At 40.3% G+C, this 19,774-nt stretch overlaps 1 protein-coding gene across 1 annotated transcript; it reads left to right on the forward strand.

The window, feature by feature from the left end:
• The first annotated feature begins 922 nt into the window (after positions 1-922).
• On the forward strand, positions 923-16,006 carry marchf4b (membrane associated ring-CH-type finger 4b). The gene is made up of 4 exons (XM_073474168.1): positions 923-1,587; positions 10,963-11,118; positions 11,932-12,124; positions 15,585-16,006. Exons 1-4 carry the CDS (start codon positions 1,159-1,161, stop codon positions 16,004-16,006), a joined length of 1,200 nt encoding a protein of 399 aa, XP_073330269.1. The 5' UTR covers positions 923-1,158.
• Positions 16,007-19,774: the final 3,768 nt, after the last annotated feature.

Below are 19,774 nucleotides of genomic sequence, written 5' to 3' on the forward strand. Positions count from 1 at the left end.
ATAATCGACTTGTTTAATTATTGATAATTCACGGGTACAACTTAATTTTCTGCTCTCGTCACCTTTAACTTAATATCTATATTGATGGATGTCTCACCCAAAACAAGCAATTAAACAATTTCCCTGTGTATTTGTCTCAGTCCACAGTTGTAGTAATGAGTTGGCTGCTTGCATCACCGTGCGGTGGTGACGTGTGGCGTCTGGGAGCTGTCCCAGGAATCATGGTGCTGAAGCTGCAGCACCAATTCAGCAGCCAATGATCACAGGAGAATCCGGGGATACGGACGCTTTCAGCCAGAGCAGGACAGTCCGACAATCGTGTTGGATTTTAACGGAGGGATTTAAACCCGTCGGCTTGTTCCTCGGACATGGAAATTCGATAATCGGGGATGTAAGCTTCACACAGAGTTGTCAGCGACCTGCAGTCTGGCTGGAGATCTATGAAAAATAATAATAACCCCCAAACTGTGAGTCGTATAGAAATCGGGGTAGCTCGGCAGGTAAGACAGATTTCGCTTCCCCTAACATGGCACGCCATCGATTGACTTGATTTGCTTTGAGAGCCATACAATACGTCGACAGTAATCTGAGCTCCGCTCATGTAAAATGTGTCTTTTTAGTGTTGTTGCCAAATATTTGAATTTGAAGATTGAGCGCTGACATTTTGTTTTGTAGTCTGTATCAGTCCGTTGTAGCAGAGGCAGATTTCTTGGTTTGTGCACTCGTCATGAATCTGGAGGGAGAAGCCTGTCGAGATAGTTTATGTTGTACAGAGCAGGCGGACTATTAAGGCCATGAAATGACAAGTGGACACTGAGTGAACGGGCCATAGCCTTATTACTTGAATGCATATTCCTATCAATCTAACATTTGACTTTCCTCTTTTAGCTTATTGAACTTAATGGCTTCAGACACTTGTTTGCATCGATGGGATTTATTTGCCTTTTGGATTTACATTCTCGTGGGGAGACAATAAAAGACTTTCAATTAAATATCACCACAGAAGACTAAAAGGCTGCTTTAAACGCTGGGAAACGCATCCTCTTCCTCCACTATCCCATCTCACGACATATGAAGAAGTGTTTGCTCATGACGGGGACACACACAGTACATGCTGATTTCTTCCAGCACCTTTGCATGCTGCTGTGAGACAGTCGGATGCTGCGCAGCCAGGGCATGCTGAAGAGCCGCTGTTGCGTCCTGCTCGGTGACCTGAGGGTGCTCCTGCTCGGGCCACCGGCGCCGCCGACACCGCTGCCTCCGCTGACCCCCATGAGCGGCCAAACTACGGAAAGCCATGAGACAGGCGTCACCGTCCCCGACAACAACAACACGTTAACGCGGAGCCACCAGCAGCACGCAGGGGAACGGGTTGCCCCACCTGCAGCAGGAGCCACCGGGCAACCGGGCGGAGAGCGAACGGGCTGGGTCGATGCTGCAGAGCTGTCGGCGGCCCTGCGCGGCTGCAGCAGCTCCTCTGATGACTGCTCAAAGGGCAAACTGGAGGAGAGGTTCTCCCTCACCAGCTATACGGAAAGTGGCTTCAGGACGCCTGTGTGCAGGATCTGCTTCCAGGGACCAGAACACGTAAGTCAAGAAAAATGTTCCCATAAATGTTGAAATAAGATATTTCTGTCATGAGGCAAGTTACTGTCTAATTCATTAATTAATTGCACTCACACATCTCCTCCCTGAGGGTTCAAGGATTTATGAAATCTGTTGGTGTTATATGTAGTTGGAATGAAATCTCTCCAAAGACCATAGGTTAACTATGGATCAGGGGGTTGTGTGAATGTTGCACATATCCAGAAATCATCCCCTCCTGGGAGAGCCTCTGTTACATGCAGGCTTTCCGCTGGCCAAGCTTCTTTTCCAGTGAGAAAACCCACTCCCAGCGTCTTATTAGGGCATCCATGCATATGGAGAGCCCTCTGAGCAGGGATCCCACTGCATCCTGCGCTCATCCCTTTGTGCGGCTTGAAAAGACAGCTATACTGTGGCTAGCAGTGGGAGGATAATGAAAGACCTTGTCCCCATGGTTGACAAGTGTGGAGGATACACAGAGATGCAGTAACAAGTCATTATAGCCAAACACTGTGAATTCATATCGAAGCATTACATGCATGAAAAAATCAAATAATGCTTCTCACTCTGCTGCTCACAGGCAGGCACCACCTGGAAACAGCAAAGAAAAAAAATAATAATAATGTTCACAGAACAGAAGGGAAGAGCCTTCAAGTTAATCACACCGTGCGCCTCCATCTTTGGGGCCATATTGATGATAATGTCACACTACATCAATCAGGAGTGGAAAAATCTGAAAGAAGATGGCCAAGGTGTGCCGCAATAAATAAAATGAAATTATAACACAGAAGCTGGTACTTAGCAATTTGCGGACACATTAGTTACACTGTTTGACAAAGCCTTTGAGACCACATTGACGAATATGTTACACCTCACCAATTAGTAATGGAGGTAGGAAGGCTATAAAAAATGTGAAGCAAGATAACTGAGGTGTAGAACATACCTTTTTATCTGGCAGGCTGTACTCACGGTTGCTTTTTCTTTTACCCGAGCAGCAGAGTATCATTTCATGGTCATTGCACCGTGTATGGCCTATAATCTCTCCATGTTTCATCAACTAATTACTCCAACAGCAGTTCTGTGCATCTTTCCACCTCTGAGCACACACTTTGTAATTATTACTGACATGGGGTCTAGTTATGAGATTGGCAGACAAGGCCTGATCGTTGTTTTTTCACAAACTCCACAGATAGTCAGCACACTCTGCAATGCATACAAAGTACCGTCTTCAAAGTTTGCAGTATTTTCAGTGGTCTCCTCCAGCTCATCTCATTGGAGACTTTGCAGCTAGTCAATAGCTTTTGATTTCATGCAGTCTTATCAATATGCAACTTCTTATCTATCGCCGGCCCTCCTTTCCCTGTCATCTCTGCTGTTGGTTTGGGTGCAGTCCAGATATGGATCTGTTGAGGTGTAAATGGTTAAAAGGAGAATGGTGCTCCATTTGAAAAGAGAGATGAGTGGACTGTCTGTGTGCCACTGTGTGATACAGGCAGTGGGGACATTAGTTATCCTCTGTTCTCCCTTAGCCTCCAGGATGTCACATATACCAAGGCAGCCAGTATCTGATCTGACAATCCACCTCCAAAACACTTCCATCCCCAAGGCTGAGCTACTCAAGACAGAGTAAAGAAGGGAGCAAGAGACATTGCTTTCCTCAAGCATCCCACTAGAAAAAGGGCCTTGAGTGTCTGACGGAGGCAACCATTGAAAAATGATTGCGCTCTGATTTAATGTGACACCAAACGATGTAATAAGTCTGTGTAATCGAATTCACGTCTGTGTTTTTGGTGCCATTTTCTCTGAGGTGCCCTTAGTGATTCACAACCAAAGTCCTGTTGTTTTTAAAGATAGCTTCGCACCTTTCCTTCCAAATCTGTTGTAATACATTACTCACATGCCTATTTAATGTCATTGGTCACTGTAATAATCCCTCTTCTCTTTACCAGTCATAAAACAGTCCATTTAGAAGTCTACAAGCCAAATCATGTGGATATTTTTCAGTCTTTTTAGTACGAAATTCTTTCTTTGTGTTATTACCCCTTCTCAACAGCCCAAGAAACACATATAGGGAATTTGATACTAAAAGACTGACTTTGGATATTAGTCACTTTGAAAGCACAGAACAAAGCATGTGAGTTTTGTCCACCATCATTTACACTAGATTCACACAACAAAGGGATCTCCTCAAGGACAGCACGGACAGGAAAAACAATTACAGCCGCCTATAACTCTTTTAAAGGATACGTTCACCCAAAAATGGCCTCATGCTGATGGAAAGTCAGATGTAGTTTCCTAGTCCACAAAAAAATTCTGTGGCTTCACAGCAAAACAGTTTTGCAGCGTTCTCCTTATCAGCTGAAGAAGATAAGGACTTATTTTAAAACATAAAGAAAATAACCAAAACATATGAAATGGCTCTATACAGCTCATCTGGCATATTCCAAGCCCTGAGATCCCAAATTCATTTGACAAGATGTTATTTACACCCTCAAGTCACGGTTGAGCTTGTGTACCCAGGGTTGAGCTTGTGTGCGCTAAAACTTTTAGCGTAGCAGCTACAGTGAAGATTTCAGATTTTCAAAGGGTGTAAATAAAGTCTCACCAAATCAATCTGGAATCTCAGAGCTTCAGGAGACTTAGATTACACTGGACAAGCTATCAGGAGTCATTTTCGTTGTTTTGGTTTTTTTTCAGTTGTTTTTGTACGTTTTAAAACAATGCCCCATCTACATCAGTTATTTAGGAGAATGCTGCAACACTGTTTTAAGCTCCAGAAAGGTTTTGTGGACTATGACATTTCACCCGATTTTCATGTGGTCGATGAGATAATACTGAAATGTCATTTTTGGGTGAACTTATCCTTTAATGTATGTATGGACATATGACTTTTGTATAAAGACAGACTGCAAGCCAGACTACTTCTGCTGGAGTTCAACTACTTCTCCAGACGCACACATTGCACAGTATAATGAGCAGCTGAAGAAATGACAAATATTCATATATCTTTTACCTCAGTGCCTCAAGTTATTCATTATACAGCTAACTTCAGACATATTTCAATTCATGATTAGTTCTGTTTAGCTAAAGGTCAGGAAGAAGCTTTACAGGGAGCTCTGGCTTTCTTGCATGGAGCGTTTGGTCTATTTAAGCTTGTGCTTTCAGACTCGATCTTGACCTAGCCCCTCGAAGAAAAAGCTATTTCTCTTAAGATTTTCAGGAAATAGTCTTGTCGTGCACAGAATTCTAAAAAGGGTATTCCTATAAGTCTTATACAAAGAAAAGTCAAGGAATATTTCCATGTGTGTGGGATCCTTTCCTGATGTGCCATGCACTATTACATTGAAGTGCCCTTTAGGGCCGATGCTCCAACCTTCCTGTCCTCACTTCAGCTGCATGTCGAGAATATGTGAGTCCCTGCTGCTTAGAAAAAAATGTTGGTTTTCCCTCCTAAATCATAACGCAGATAATGCACTTGCACAGTGTGCTTGTCTGAGCACAATGAGAAGCCTCGAGGGGTCAAGTTAGCATCATTCTTTCTATATGGCCCCACAGAGCCGAGGCTCAACGCTCTCTGTACTCCATCATAGCATGGCTCCTCTGCCATTTGTTGGAAATGGGATATAAACAACTTACATAAGCACATGAATTTTTTGGGCCTCGCTCGTGTCTATAGACAGCAGCTGTGAATTCATAAACTTAAATTATAAACTCTGGTTCCTCTTCTATTCAATGACTTTTAAATGGGCCATTAACTGTCACTGTAGGCCTAATGGTTCCTGTAAAATAGGCAATGACTGGAGCGTCCCCATGTTTTATGAGCAGTCATAACAGATAAATAAATTTGAAATTATATGACCTTCAGTGTAATTTTTCAGGCATTGTTCTGTCCCTCTAACTTGTTGAATATGATTAAAATGTGTATATGAAGCTGTTTTTCAGATGACTGCAGTGACTGCAAGCTTGTGGCCTGAATGTCTGTTGTAAAAATCGCTTTCATTCAGTTTCTGTGGGAGCTAGTTTATTATACCACAATTTCTCTAGAGTTAATGGAGTTCACTTGCATTGATTCCAGACCCTTAAGAAATGTGAATAGCTATCCCTAATTTAGTTTCATGTTGTTATATACATTGGGAGTGGATCCAATTTTATAAGGCGAAAATTAGGTGCACCAAGGTGTTTTTACAACAATGCAGCACAGAGAAATGGAAAAACACAGCCAGAGCTTTCAGACTTATCATCTTTTTTAATACATTGTTCTAATGTGGTTTTTTTTTTCAATTATCTTTGCTGTTTGATCAACAAAAGGACATTTAGTTAGCACTTTCTGTATGCGTGGGCTGTAATGCCACATTTTTTATCAGTCTCTCTTACTCTCTCTCCAGCCTCAGTTGTACTGGAGTGATCTAGGTTTCAGCTCTTGGCTGCAATCAGGCCAGTCACAGTGAGCGGTCCGAATCCCACTGGACACGGCAGAAGTGTTCTGGTGCTCCTGCCAATACACTCCCACCCTGGCCATCTGTAGATGGGCCTTTTCTCCTCTAACTCCCTGCATTTTCTCTCCCTTCTCCTCGACCAGGGTGCTGCTCCGTCTGTCAGAGATGTCAGCACAATGATGCCGTGGAGAAATAATTTGGAAACTCACTGCGTTTTGAATGTCTTCCTACTCTCTATATGCCATGTTCATGGTAGACAGGGACAGGGAGTATTTAACATTCAAATGAAAATATCTTGGCTTAGAAAATGAGTGCCTCAGCTCAGAAAGGTGGAGAGCTTCCGTGCAGCAGGACCTAGTTTATTTTTTTATTCACTACAGGCTTTTTTGTTCAGTCCCATTAAGCTTAAAACACATCTTTACAAGAAGGTCCTGCTTTGAATTTTATAGATCCTAGTGTCTTTAACTGCAGGTCAGGACCTAAAAACGGCAGCAGGCTTACATCTTTTAGGTCATCATCTATATCCAATATGACAAGACTAGTAATATATTTTAATGAGCTTGGGGCCCAGTGTGAGAGATTATAAATCTCTCATTTGTTCCTTGGGCTGAATACAGCTTAAGAATAATAGCTGGTTAAGAGTATGGCTGAGCACATATTGCTGTTAAGTGAAAAGCTTGCGATGCCAAATATCATATTTCCACTTTGGCTGATGGGATTCAGACTCTTCTGTAGGCTCCAAACCCACTGGATACGCTGAAAACACATGTTGGTAAAATTTAAAATATGGCTGCTAAATCTCAGCTGTTTTATATGACCTTTTCAGTTCTGCTTTACTAATTAATAACATGGTTCAAGAGTTTACACGTCTGCTGCTGTTGACCACCGAGCACCACCTCAGGATAAGTCGATATTATTGCCCTTTTCCAATGCCTCTCGAAAGCAGACCTTTGCTTCAACAACCTTTAAGGTTAAACAAACAGTACAAGCAATCTTATTCTGCTTTTAGGTGTGACCGATCATATGTAGTTGTCACCAGGTGGACGCAGAGGACTCGAAATTGCCAAAATTATTTTAACATCCTGGCTGACTGAAGTAACCATAACATCCACAATAATTATACCAAATAAGGATGTTGGTTACAGCTGTTTCACGAATGCTAGAAACATGCAGGACGGCCTGACATAGAGTTTTAGGTTTTCCCTTTTCTGACATCAGATGTCAAAAACAATAATAGTCAATGTGTATGGCCTGCTACTGTTGACAGGCTGACAAACCCTCCTGTGTCAGTAGCCCCTGAACTTCTATCTACCAAGTCATGCAATGAATTTGTCCCCTTCTTCTTCACTGACAACATTCAGCAGACAGGCTGTCAGTGCCTCTATATCAGGTGTTAGTTCTGTATTGCGTCCTCTTAAGAGTAATGCAATTAGCATGACACAATTTAATCCCATCAACCTTGAGGGAAATTGTGCACTATCTAACCCCCCCCCCCCCCCCTTCTGTCTTGATATTGTGCCTCCAGGTTTTTTCAATTGTTTTTACTGCATGGCGTCAGATCTTCTTACTCCTAAGCCATTTCCCACAGACCCTGAAAAACAAAGTTAAAAAGCCACTAAACAAATTAGTAATGAACAGCAATCAGCTCATCTCAAACTCCAATACTTTGTTTTTGTTTTTCAAGCACTAAATACCTGGCCCTAAACCATTAATTTGTTGGTTTCCAGTGATGACTACTGTGCTCTGCTCTGCTCTGCTCTGCTCTTGTTAGGGTCTTAAATGACTTCTACTTTAACATAGACAGTGTAAAAGTTTTAGTCTTGGTGTTAGATCTCAGTGCTGCATTCAGCACAATCATTAGACAGACTTGAAAAGGTGGTTAGGACTTTCTGGCACAATGCTAAACTGTTGAAGTCTTGGTTGAAGGACAGGGACTAGTTTGTGTTGATTGATTACAAATCTGAGCATTCAAAAATGAGACGTGGAGTTCCCCAAGGCTCCATTCTCGGGCCTCTTCTGATCAGCATTTGGATGCTCCCAATAGCTCAGATTATTAATAAAACAACAAAATATTGTATCATTGAGATACACACCAATTTATATATCACCAGTTGGCTATGGTCCCATACAAGCACAGAAAAGGCTGGATGGACCAAAATGTTCTTCAATTCCATGAAGAAAAACTGAAGTAATTGTTTTTGGAGCCTAAAAACAACAATTACTTCAACAATTGTCATGAAGTTAATCTATTAAATTGACAATTAAATCAGTGGTCAGCTCAGTTGCACATGTTGAAAATCAAAACCCAGCCAGAAATGTTAGTGCAGTAATGGACCCAGACCTCATTTTCAATAGCTACATCAAAACAACTTGAAAAATCAAAAATTAGGACTTTATGTTTATGTGTTTGTCTTCAGTTGGCTCAACTACTGTCTTTACATGTCCATCTAAAAAGTCGACCAGACAGCTGCAGCTGATTCGGAACAATACTGCTAGAGTCCTCAGACCAGGAGAGTTCTCACATCTTTACACTGTCTTTCTGTTTGTCAAATTATTGATATAAAAAGACTTGTATTGGTTTATAAAGCACTGCTAAAGACCAAAAAACATTTCTGATCTGCCGCTCTGTGATGAACCTCTCTGATGGTGTGGGACAGGTCTGCTCACTGTCCCCAGAGTCAAAACCAAACACAGAGAAGCAGCAGTCAGTTTTCATGCTCCACATATCTGGAACGAACTCCCAGAAAACCTGAGGTCTGCTCCAACCATCTTTTTTTTTTTAAAATCAGGGCTTAAGACTTTAATGCAATTCCATTTTTTTAGGTTAAACTTGGGAGTGCTTATTCATATCTTGCACTGCACTGTAGCTGAACTGTTTTATCTGTTTTATTCTGTTTTTATCTCCTGTTTTATTTCACTGTCTTAAACCCTCTCTAAATGTGCCATTTCATATAGTATTTTCATATATTCTATATACAGTATATGCACTATGAATTGCCTTTATGAAAGGTGCGACGCTAAATAATACAAGTAAACTTACTCTGCCTTTATCAAAGATCAAGCAGAGAAGGAGGCAGGGAGAGCAGACTGAGGAGGATGGAAGAGTAAAGGAGAAAATGTTTCTTCTATATTTTTATTTGGTCTGAAGTAACCATATTTGCAACTATTAAAGAATATTTATGCTTATATGACAGCTGCAGTCCCTTTCAGACTCCCTTTCCTCAGCACAGTATTTTGCAGCTTTGTGGGGTTTGCTCTCTGACAGAAGCTTCATTGACTAATCCCCCTATTTTCAACAGTACTAGTAATCAAGCATTTTGCCTGTCAACTCGGTGTGAGGCAAAGCTTTCATTTCACACCTGAACTGGTGTTCTACTGTAATATGATTGTGCAATGCTGTGTGCTTTGTACTCTCTCAGAAAATCAACGAAGCTCAAGAGAATTGCAAAGAAATATAAATGTATGCATAGTGTAACCTGCAGTATATTGCATGAAAAAGGGTTCTCTGCAGGGGTAAATAAGACGAGAAAAGAAAGGATTGTCAGCCGGTCAATAATAGCTATAAGGAGATATTTCTTTTGAATCACAAATCACTATTTAAGCTGCTCTTAATTTCAAGTCCAGTATTATGAGGAAGAACATTTTAGCATTGTCTTCTTGTTGTGTCTGCGGTTCTCATTATATTCTGTGTGGTAATACTGAAAAACACATTAATTTAGTATGCATCAGTGCAGGACTTAATTTTTTATTTTCAGATAACAGTAAAGAGATAAAATACAAAGATCCACAATTAAGTCGAGGCATAGTGAATACGACAAAACAAGAACAGACAACACATGATAAAAAAACATATATATATATATATATATATATATATATATATATATAAAATTATAGCGATAGCATTAGTCACAACCAGTGAAGTTTACAAAATGTAGTGTTTTATGCACTTCTTCTGTGTTATGAAATAATGGCCATGCATCATACAGATGTCTTTGAAGTTTTATTTTAGCTCTCTTTCGCTCTGTTTTCTTCAGTAGACACCACGAAAACTACAACAGAACAAAAGACATGAAAATTTCAAAAACATACAGCTCCCACTCTCTGTTAAAGTCTCTCAAACACGTGTCCAGCACATCAGGTCATAATAATGCTACCAGTGTTGTAATCAGGACCATGTAGACCAAGGCCAAGTCATGACCAAGACCAGAGTGTATCAAGACTGAGACAAGACTTTGAGGGTTTGAGACCAAGACCAGTGTGAGTCCCACACTGCATGAAACACTTCCAATAAAATGTGGAACATTGAAAACATAGGCATGCGTAAAATTAATCCACATTTCAGTAAAAAAAAAACAGAAAATAAATGAAGATTCGTCATTATTCACATCTTTTATTAGCATATATATCTTGTATGTGTATATGTATACAGTATGTATCACAAGAAATGAAATGTCTAATCAGAATGCATTGCAGAGGTGAACAAACACTAAGGACCTGAAATCAACTTAACTATCTTTAATCAACACTCGTCTTTCCCTGAAACCATCATTAAGTAAAGAATCTATCGAGTAATTATTCAACACAATGATTTATCTGCAGTTTTGGTCTTGACTGGTCTTGAAATAAAATCCCAAGTCCTCTTTTTAAAAATGTGCTTGATTATGAGATAACACCAAGACCTTCAGGAAGTTGTTAGTACATTACATTTTCAACAGAATGTTTCTTCACACCTCATCATCCAGGAGGACATCATTTTTATTTATTTACATGTACATTTAGAAAGGTTCATGTCTCAGCAGCACCAGCACAGATTGTCCAAACAAGACATCCACTGAAATTAAAAATACAGCAAAAAAATATATATTTATGCATTTAAATGAACTGAATTATGAAAAGCTCTTGCCCAGTGTTGCTGGTATTGACTGACTCTCTCCCACAGGGGGAGCTCTTGAGCCCGTGTCGGTGCAGTGGGTCAGTACGCTGCACCCACCAGCCCTGCCTCATCAAATGGATCAGCGAGAGAGGATCCTGGGCCTGTGAGCTCTGCTACTACAAATATCAGGTCATTGCCATCAGCACCAAGAACCCACTACAGGTGAGCAGTAGGTGCAGAGAGAAGCACTGTAGAAATATAAAAGGGAAATATTACAACCAAGTTATTGTCGGCTCTTGGAACTAGGAGGCTAAACTTACATTTAGATGAAAAAATCAAAACATCAAGTGCTGAAATGTCATTCAGGGAATTGTTGGGATTTATGGGGATTGGGGTAAGATAGCCCCAGGCTCTACTCCTCTCTGGGCTCATTTGGCTGCGTTTCAGGTTTTTATATCAAAATATTTGGGACAAAAAACCTAAAACATTATTTTCAGGAATCACTCACTGTCTTTACTGCAGCTATAGTTAGGCTCTGATCATAAACGGAGGAATTCAAGTGAAGATGAAAGTTTTATTGAATTAAACGAGGCTTTTTCCCTCTGATCTCAAGAACAGAAAGATTGCAGAAGCAACTGTTCTTTCAGTTTTAGCCTTTGGTGATATGATAGGGACGTTTATGATTGGACAGATTTCTTTTAGGTTTTTCCACTGTTTCATTTGTAGCTTTTTTTGTGAACAGATTTTTATTTCCAAAGAAAACAGATACACACACATACACCTGCCCCTGTCTGCGTCTTACTTACCTCCTTTTTATATGAAATAGTTTAGGATTATTAGCCTGATTATGTTATATTATGAATGTTTTAATTAATACTTTTTTAATCAGCATGTACCCACTTATTCTTCCCCTTGTTGACTCTGTGTGTTTGCTCCCATTCTTGTCCCACAAAGTATTGTCCAAGTATTCATTAAAGTTAAAAGAGAACGAAATACCGAGAGCTAAGCTGTACTGTGGTCCGTGTCTTCCTGCAGTGGCAGGCCATCTCTCTGACAGTGATAGAGAAAGTGCAGATAGCAGCGGCCATCTTGGGCTCCCTGTTCCTGATGGCCAGTATCTCCTGGCTGGTGTGGTCGTCCTTCAGCCCGTCAGCCCGCTGGCAGCGTCAAGATCTGCTTTTCCAGATCTGCTACGGCATGTACGGCTTCATGGACGTCGTCTGCATAGGTGAGGGGCTTGATGTCACATAATTCCTCCTGCAATGAGTGTGTGAGGAGAATATTCAATTTGTCACTTTAGTCCAGATGCATTATGCATTCAACAGTCAAAGCAAACATCATGTCGAAGGTGTTCAGTGGAGTCAATACAGTAATTGTACCGGCCAGGTGTGCACAAATGATCACAAACCTATTGACAATCTATATAAATACAAATCTATACCTAAAAGATCAATAGTGAGTGTGGGGACTGTCACGCAACACTGGCTTTGTATTGCATAAATATGTAATGTATTGTAATATTCACTATCTTACAGAACACTTTATTAAAAATGATTACATTCTCAAAGCTTTCTTGATTAATAAAACATGAACATTCAAAACATTTTTGCAGCAACTGAAGTGATTTTCATCACATATTTGAAATTTTTCCTCTCTATAATAAAAGCTGCTGCACCAGATTTAAACTTTGACGACCTTGTGTGCGCTGATATAACACAAGAGAGAGCTAAAACATTTTTAACCATCTTCTGGATTTGTGTGGGCGTTCAAACAGAAACTTGTAGCACATCCGCTTTAAGCCTGCTGTCCTCTCTCTGGAGCCCGGGGGCCCGCCTGTTTTTGGATGAGTATGTGATGGCATCTCACATTAAGAAAAACTCTGACTGCCAATGCAGCAGACAGCAGGATGAGTGGAAGAGGAGATTGATTGTCTCCGGTTTGGTGGCGAGGACTGAGTGTGGAGTCATTAACTCTGCACTTTACAGAGATTAACTTGTCACCTGGCAGACTTTAAAGAGCAAAGACCTGACTTTCACTTATCCACCAAGTTCGAGTGTGAAAACGAAACAGATGAAGAGGAGAAACAGGATTTCATGACTAAACTGTCAATATAGAAGAGGTTGGGAATTATTAAATGTCCCATGTATCTCTATATTTTTTGCAATATTTGAGCTATATGTCACTTCAGAGGACAATATTGTACTATAACCAGTGTTGTTGTTGTTACTCAATAAAAGTACTGTAGTATAACTCATTGCTTATTTACTGCTTCCAAAAAGTAAATCACTGCACTAAACATTACATTTGTGTTACTCAGCATAAGTGCATTGTCACGTATCTGCCAGTTAAGAAAATAACGTTAAGCCTTGTCCTAATAAAGACATTTACAAGATCCTTATTTTATGCTCTTTAAATGGTATATGGAGTCACTTAAACTCACCACACCATGGCTTTATGATAGACGAGTCCAGCTTTTCTGATGTGTTCATCATTAAAACAGTGGTTATACCTCTTGAGGAGCACAAGACTGCCCAGGCTGAGGAGCCTATCCACGGGCGCACTAGACGGTGTTGTTGTGTTACATTTCATGGATATACAGACTTTTGTTTGGAGGCAGTTACCCTTGAGATGGGGCATTTTGTTTTCAACAAATATAAAAGACTGGACATAAAACGAATCAACACAAACAGAAGAAAGCTTTCCCAGGCCTGGAATCTCCCCGACCCTCTGAGTGCCAAAATATGTACAGGAAGTGTACACATACCCATACAAAACTATACAGATATTTCCATGCACATTAGAAATAAATTATTATATACAGTATATCTCAAGTATAATTATAATTATAAACCGGAGCGGGTTTGTTTTAAAGAAATGAGTAGATCAATAGATAAATATCAGGATAGGTAAGGCATTTATTGACATAAACAAGATCTTTCTTTCATTCTCTTTAAATTGCATATAAACTGAATTTAACAGGCCAAACACTCTCAAACAAACTGCCTCGCTCATAAACCCATGGCCTTGTAGCAGACTAGTCTAGTTTATTTGACTAGAGCAGTGGTTGTATCACTTGAGGAGAAGTCTCTCAAATCCTCTGCTCATCAGCACAAGACTGCCCAGACTGAAGAACCGCTCCAGGGGAGAACTAAACTGTTATTGTGTTTCTTTTCATGGATATCAGGAGAGGTCAGGCGATTACTTTTTATGGAGCCAGAACAGTGAATAGTTTTGGCATCGAAATTTGTCATTTGTCAGTAAAATTTGTCCGAGGAGTTTCCTCATTAGTATGCATATATGCAAATAACTCTCTTTGCCTCCTCCCTCAAAACCCTCTTCTCTATGCTCTTCTCTCTATTTTAATATATAATATATATATATATATATAATTTGTTTTATGTCTGTACCAATGTCAGTGCCAAATATTTGTCTAAGTCCCAATATGACATTTTCAAATACAAATGTTTCAGTGCCAATATTTCCTTTTTCAGTTTAGGTTTTGTTTTCAATTTCAAATTTCATTTTTCGATGCCAGAAGTCACTGCCACCGTTTTGGCTCCATAATTATTGTGCAAGCGTGCATGAAAGGCACGTCGATGATTTTTTTTATCTGCCTATTATGCAGATAAACGAGGAGCTTATGTTACACAAGTAACAATGTAATTGTTTGATCATTAACTGTAATAAGATTTAGGAACAGAAACACATTATATTACTGCATTACAAACAAATGTAATGTGATTACAGTAATGCTTTACTTTGGAACACATTACGCCCAACACTGACTGTTTGGTCTGTCTGATATTGCTGTGTTGGAGTTGATCCTGGAACATCATAATTAATATTGCTCCAGTCCAGGGCCAACATTTCTGGTTACAAGACAGCAACAAAATTTGCATTTTGATCAAGTCGCTGTGGCTTGTGGGTTGAGTACAGGATTCACACCCAAGAGACCAGGCTTCATATCCCAGTTGGAGCATATTATACTTTTCACTCATCATTTTCCATTTCTTTTCAGTTTTCTGTCACTGTTTGGTCAGGTTTAGGAAAATATGGTCTTTTTCCCAGAGTCGCAAAGCTATGACTTTACAAAAACATGACTGATTAGTTGCCATGATGTTCCAGGAACAGCACCAACACACTGATATCAGATTGTACGTTCTGGGTGCTGGCTGTAGTGGTGATGAAGGTTCAGAGTGTAATTAGCTCAGGTTAATACTAAAAACACATCCAGTTCAAACAGTAGTTCCCTCTACATGACTTTAATATGTGAGAGAGTGAAAATGCAGTGAAATCTTGAGGTCCAAGCATCTCTTGTTACAGATTGATTTCAATTTTCCAGATACTGTGTTCCATGAACACCAATCAATAAGCAATTTTAAACTGTGATAAGATGTTATCGAACAACCTCAAAGAACAGATGCATCATTCTTGCTCACCTAAATCCAAAAGTGGTGAGTATTGCTGTGTCACAAGTTGTGCCATGTCTACAGTTTTTATAAGACATGAAGATCTTATCTCAGGGTTGTGGTGTGATACTTTAAAGATGAGTTGTTTTGTTCCACTGCTCCCTCAACTAATACTTTCTGCAGTGTATCCACCACTGCAGAGTTATATATCACTTTGTGGTGTCATTAAGACTGCTGCCAGGCACTGACATTGTCTAATTGATGCTCTGATCTTCACAGCACTAATTGTCCACGAGGGACCATCTGTGTTTCGTATCTTCCATCGCTGGCAGGCCGTGAACCAGCAGTGGAAGGTCCTGAACTATGATAAGTCAATGGACAGCGATGACCTGAAGAACACCACTGTGGACAGGACTGTGTCTCAGCCCAGCCCGGGCTATCAGACTGGGATAGGAGTGTCCACCTCCACCTCCTCGCTGATGGTGGTAGCCTCCACGGCCGCCGGCTCCACTTCTACGACCGTGGTGACGGCCGCAGGAGGACTGGGGACACATGTGGACCCCCAAAGCGGCAGCACAGTGCCAGACCAACACTGTCCCTACAACATCCTCCACCTGCTCAGCCAGCTGAGGCAGCCGGAGCCCCGCAGCCAACCCAGCAATAGCACACGAGAGCTGGTCATGAGAGTCACTACAGTCTGAGGAGTCAGTTGAGGCCTTATCTCACACAGAGGTGACAGATTTATGAACCAGCTGACAGTTGAAAAAAAAAAAAAAGTCTTATCTTAACTGCACTGGATTAATACCATGTTGTTGTTTGTTTCAAAATGCATCTCTGATGTCCTTACATGGATTGAATAAAAGTCAAAGTTGTTTGATTTGCAGAATTGGTTGAAAAACAGTTCTTTCTGGATATTTGGTTAAAAAGATGAGCATGTGTTCATTCCTGATCTCTTGTAACACTGAAGTGAATCCAAGTTCATATTGATTGAGCTCTCTCAACCACATCTCAGGTGACACCTCAGCCAGCTCCATCAAAGAATAAAGACTGAGATGCTGTTGAAAATTCATCATCCATAAGAGGATTTTCGAGCTAACACTCTTCGTACATTACATCACCATCTTTTTCTATTTATCTATATTACATAACACTGATCTGAAAATATTGGTTGAAAGAACTTTGAAAATCCTCCAAATGTATTTTTACAACTGGAAAACCTTGTTGTTGTATCTTGTTCCGGATCAAAACTAATAATTAGTGACAGCTATGGGACACATTAAGCATTTTCTTTTATTAAGTAAGTGCAGTAGTTCGTATCTCTGCATGTTAAAATGATTTACTGCAACTTTTCCTTACATACATTGTGACCTAGATTCACAACTGCTGTGAAAACCTTTCATGGCTTTTAATGATTTCTAGCTGTTTTCACTCAGTCCCTTACTTTTCACACAAATTATCACTCCATAATAAAATTATATCTGTGTGAAAATATGTAAAAATACATAACTCCATTATCAATTTAAAGCAACATTATGTAGAAATTGGCAGTTTGTGTGATTATTAAAGGGGAATTCTGGTATTTTTCAACCTGGGTCCTATATTCACGTGTTTTGATGTGTCAATCATTCATACTAACCAAAAGTTTTGGAATTGTTCCAGTAGAGCGCTTCAACACGGCACTGACAGGCTGAGGTTTTTATTTTAAATGTCTGACAACATGACAAAAACAATTCCTACAGACAGACGTTTTGTTTTTCGGAACCACAAACACAAGCCTTGCTCAAGATGAAGTCTCGCATAGTTATGACTGTTGTTGCCTCATCTCGATTCCCAAAACCAATCTAGGTTTTAAAAGTTGGAACTAAATTCTTGCTGACAGTTCCTCGGGCTAAACTCCAAACTCCTCTATTCAACTCTGACTCACGTTTCCACTGTCGTCCTTCTGCAAAAACTCACCTCTCATGAGATACACATCGCAGCCGTGTCGCAGCTGCCAGCTGAGGTGATCGGCTGGACAGATTCCAAAACTTTTGATAAGTATGAATCATTTTCACAACAAACGTGAATAAAGGCCCCAGGTTTAAAAATACCAGAATTCTTCTCTTCTTTAATAGGAACTCTTCTTTAAAGCTGCAATATGTAAGAATTGACCACCTGTTGAATTTGTACTCCAAACCAGTGGGAGGCAGCATATCCCCAGAGCAACTGCGAACTGCTGCTAACTGTATCTGCCATTAGCAAGTTAGCTCAGTTAGCTGTGCAGTTAGCAGTCCGGACTAGGAGACCAGAGCACCAGGGAAATGTTGTGTATGTGTTTATGCTACCAGCGCAGGAGCTTTGGACGGTGAAGGGCCAGGGTGAGCGGGTTAGCATGCTAAACATGCTTTGATAAACGATACACAATACATATACGTCATAACATCAAATCTGTTATTCCTTCAGATTCTGTTGAAAGCTTTAAGTATGATTGTTTTCAATCCAAATGTATACGTATTGCACCTTTAGAGGTGTCTGATCAGTGGATATATCACAGTAAGTGTGATGTGGATTGGATGACTTCATGTAAATGACTCTGGATCAGTAATCAGCCTAAAATCATTTATAAACCGTCTCTTCAGTGTTTTACCGCCACTAATTCAATGTAGGTCTGATGCACTGTTACCGGGAAGAGGGAGTTGATTTTCCATTATGTGACTCTGTTGATTGTGTGATGAGTTTTAAATAGTCGTTTGCTTTTTTTGGAGTTGTGTGCCTCATCTACAATGGGGCCTTTCTTACAGTATTTCAACAATGCATCCAAACAATGAGGCTTAGCTGCTTCTGCCACGATATCCTCACATTAAAAAACACAGATGCAGTCCATCAAGAACTTATTCATGCTCACATCTGGCTCATGAAGCCAGTGATCTCTGCGTCTCTTGGCTCTCGGATTCAAATATGCTCTTTGATTTTTTTCTTACGGCTCTTGTTTCATGTCCACGAAAGATCAATTTGATCCCAGGGGACTCGTAGATTTCTAAAGCATGTTGTGGGAAGGAAGAAGCACTGTTAAATCATGCTCATAGCTGGTGCATTTCCACAAACAGTCTGACACTGTGACGCAGCGAAGAGAAGGCACTCTGCATTATTCTACAGCGCCTCATTTGGATGCAGTCGCTTGAAAAAAAAACATTTTGATGCTAATATTATCCATTAAAAGCGAGAAAGCCAAAGCTGATCATAGTGTGAAACATTTTTCAGGAGCTCTGCCTCAGATGCCTTTGAGCACTTTCCAACATGCATTACATTAAAACACATCATTAGCTTAAAAATACATCTGATGTGAATGATTTGCATTCATTTAAGAGATGCTGGGGCTTAATGTCATGCGATTTATTTTTATTCCTGTAGGTTTTGGCAAAGCAGCGGTACACTATAACCTTGTCGTGTCAGTATGACGCTGTTTCGACTTATAATTTCACTTCAGCTGTCAAAAAGCACAATCATGAAGAGCATTTCCTGCTTCAGCCTTTCGTTTTCTGTCTAATTAATCTCCACATTACCAGGTGGATGGGCTGTTTTGCAACTGGGCTGTTTCCCATCATAATCAAATGCCAGGAGTACAGTATCTGCAGAGAGAATCAGGTAGCACTGTGATTTTCTGCTTAATTATTTAAGCCGTGAAGTGCTGCTATCAATGGGTGGGAGCTGCTGTATAGAACCAAGGAGCTGGGAGGTTGCAGAGAGTTCATGAATCTGCTTGCCTCAGTTCCCTTCACACCTTTGAATTCACAGGCACATATACCTTGCTTTGATATAAAAAAAAATCCCTCATAAACAACCACACGTGTAGGTTTTTAATTACCCGAATAACGTCTGCAGCAGGTGCTCTGGTGCGCATGTTGAGATCACATCTATTTCATAATGAGGAAACAACATGCTGCATGTTGAAAGTCAGTTCCTGTAGATGATTTTTGTGCAGGGAGTATGAAGTCGGACTCGCTTTTGATGCTGTATTTTCAATTTAAAGGGACGGTTCACTCTAAAATCAAAAATACATATTATTCCTCTAATCTGTAGTGCTTTTTATCCATTTAGGTTGTTTTGGTGTTGGAGATACCGGCCATAGAGTAAGGCTGTGATCCTACCCTCTCACTGAAGTTACATAGTGCAGAAACAAGTGACACATCATTCACCCTATTACAAGTAACTGTACCATCATAATGATTTAGAAGCTGTTATTTTAGGGTAAAAAAGTTTGTCACAAAGTTAAAATAACTGACCGCTGACTTTTGGTTTCAGACAAGAAAGACAACAGCAGTCTTCTGAGTGAATGTCATGTTTGTTTGACTCTATCATCCACCCCGTCCTCCCTGTACAGACTTTATACTCCATCACCTGACTTCCTCGTTTGCTGCAGTAATTATTACCATGGCCACTAGAGGTCCTCGTCTAACAATAAAAGTAAAGTAGACTAATAATTTCAAGTT

This window comes from Pagrus major, chromosome 9 (assembly GCF_040436345.1).
Source record: "Pagrus major chromosome 9, Pma_NU_1.0".
Lineage (NCBI taxonomy): Eukaryota > Metazoa > Chordata > Actinopteri > Spariformes > Sparidae > Pagrus > Pagrus major.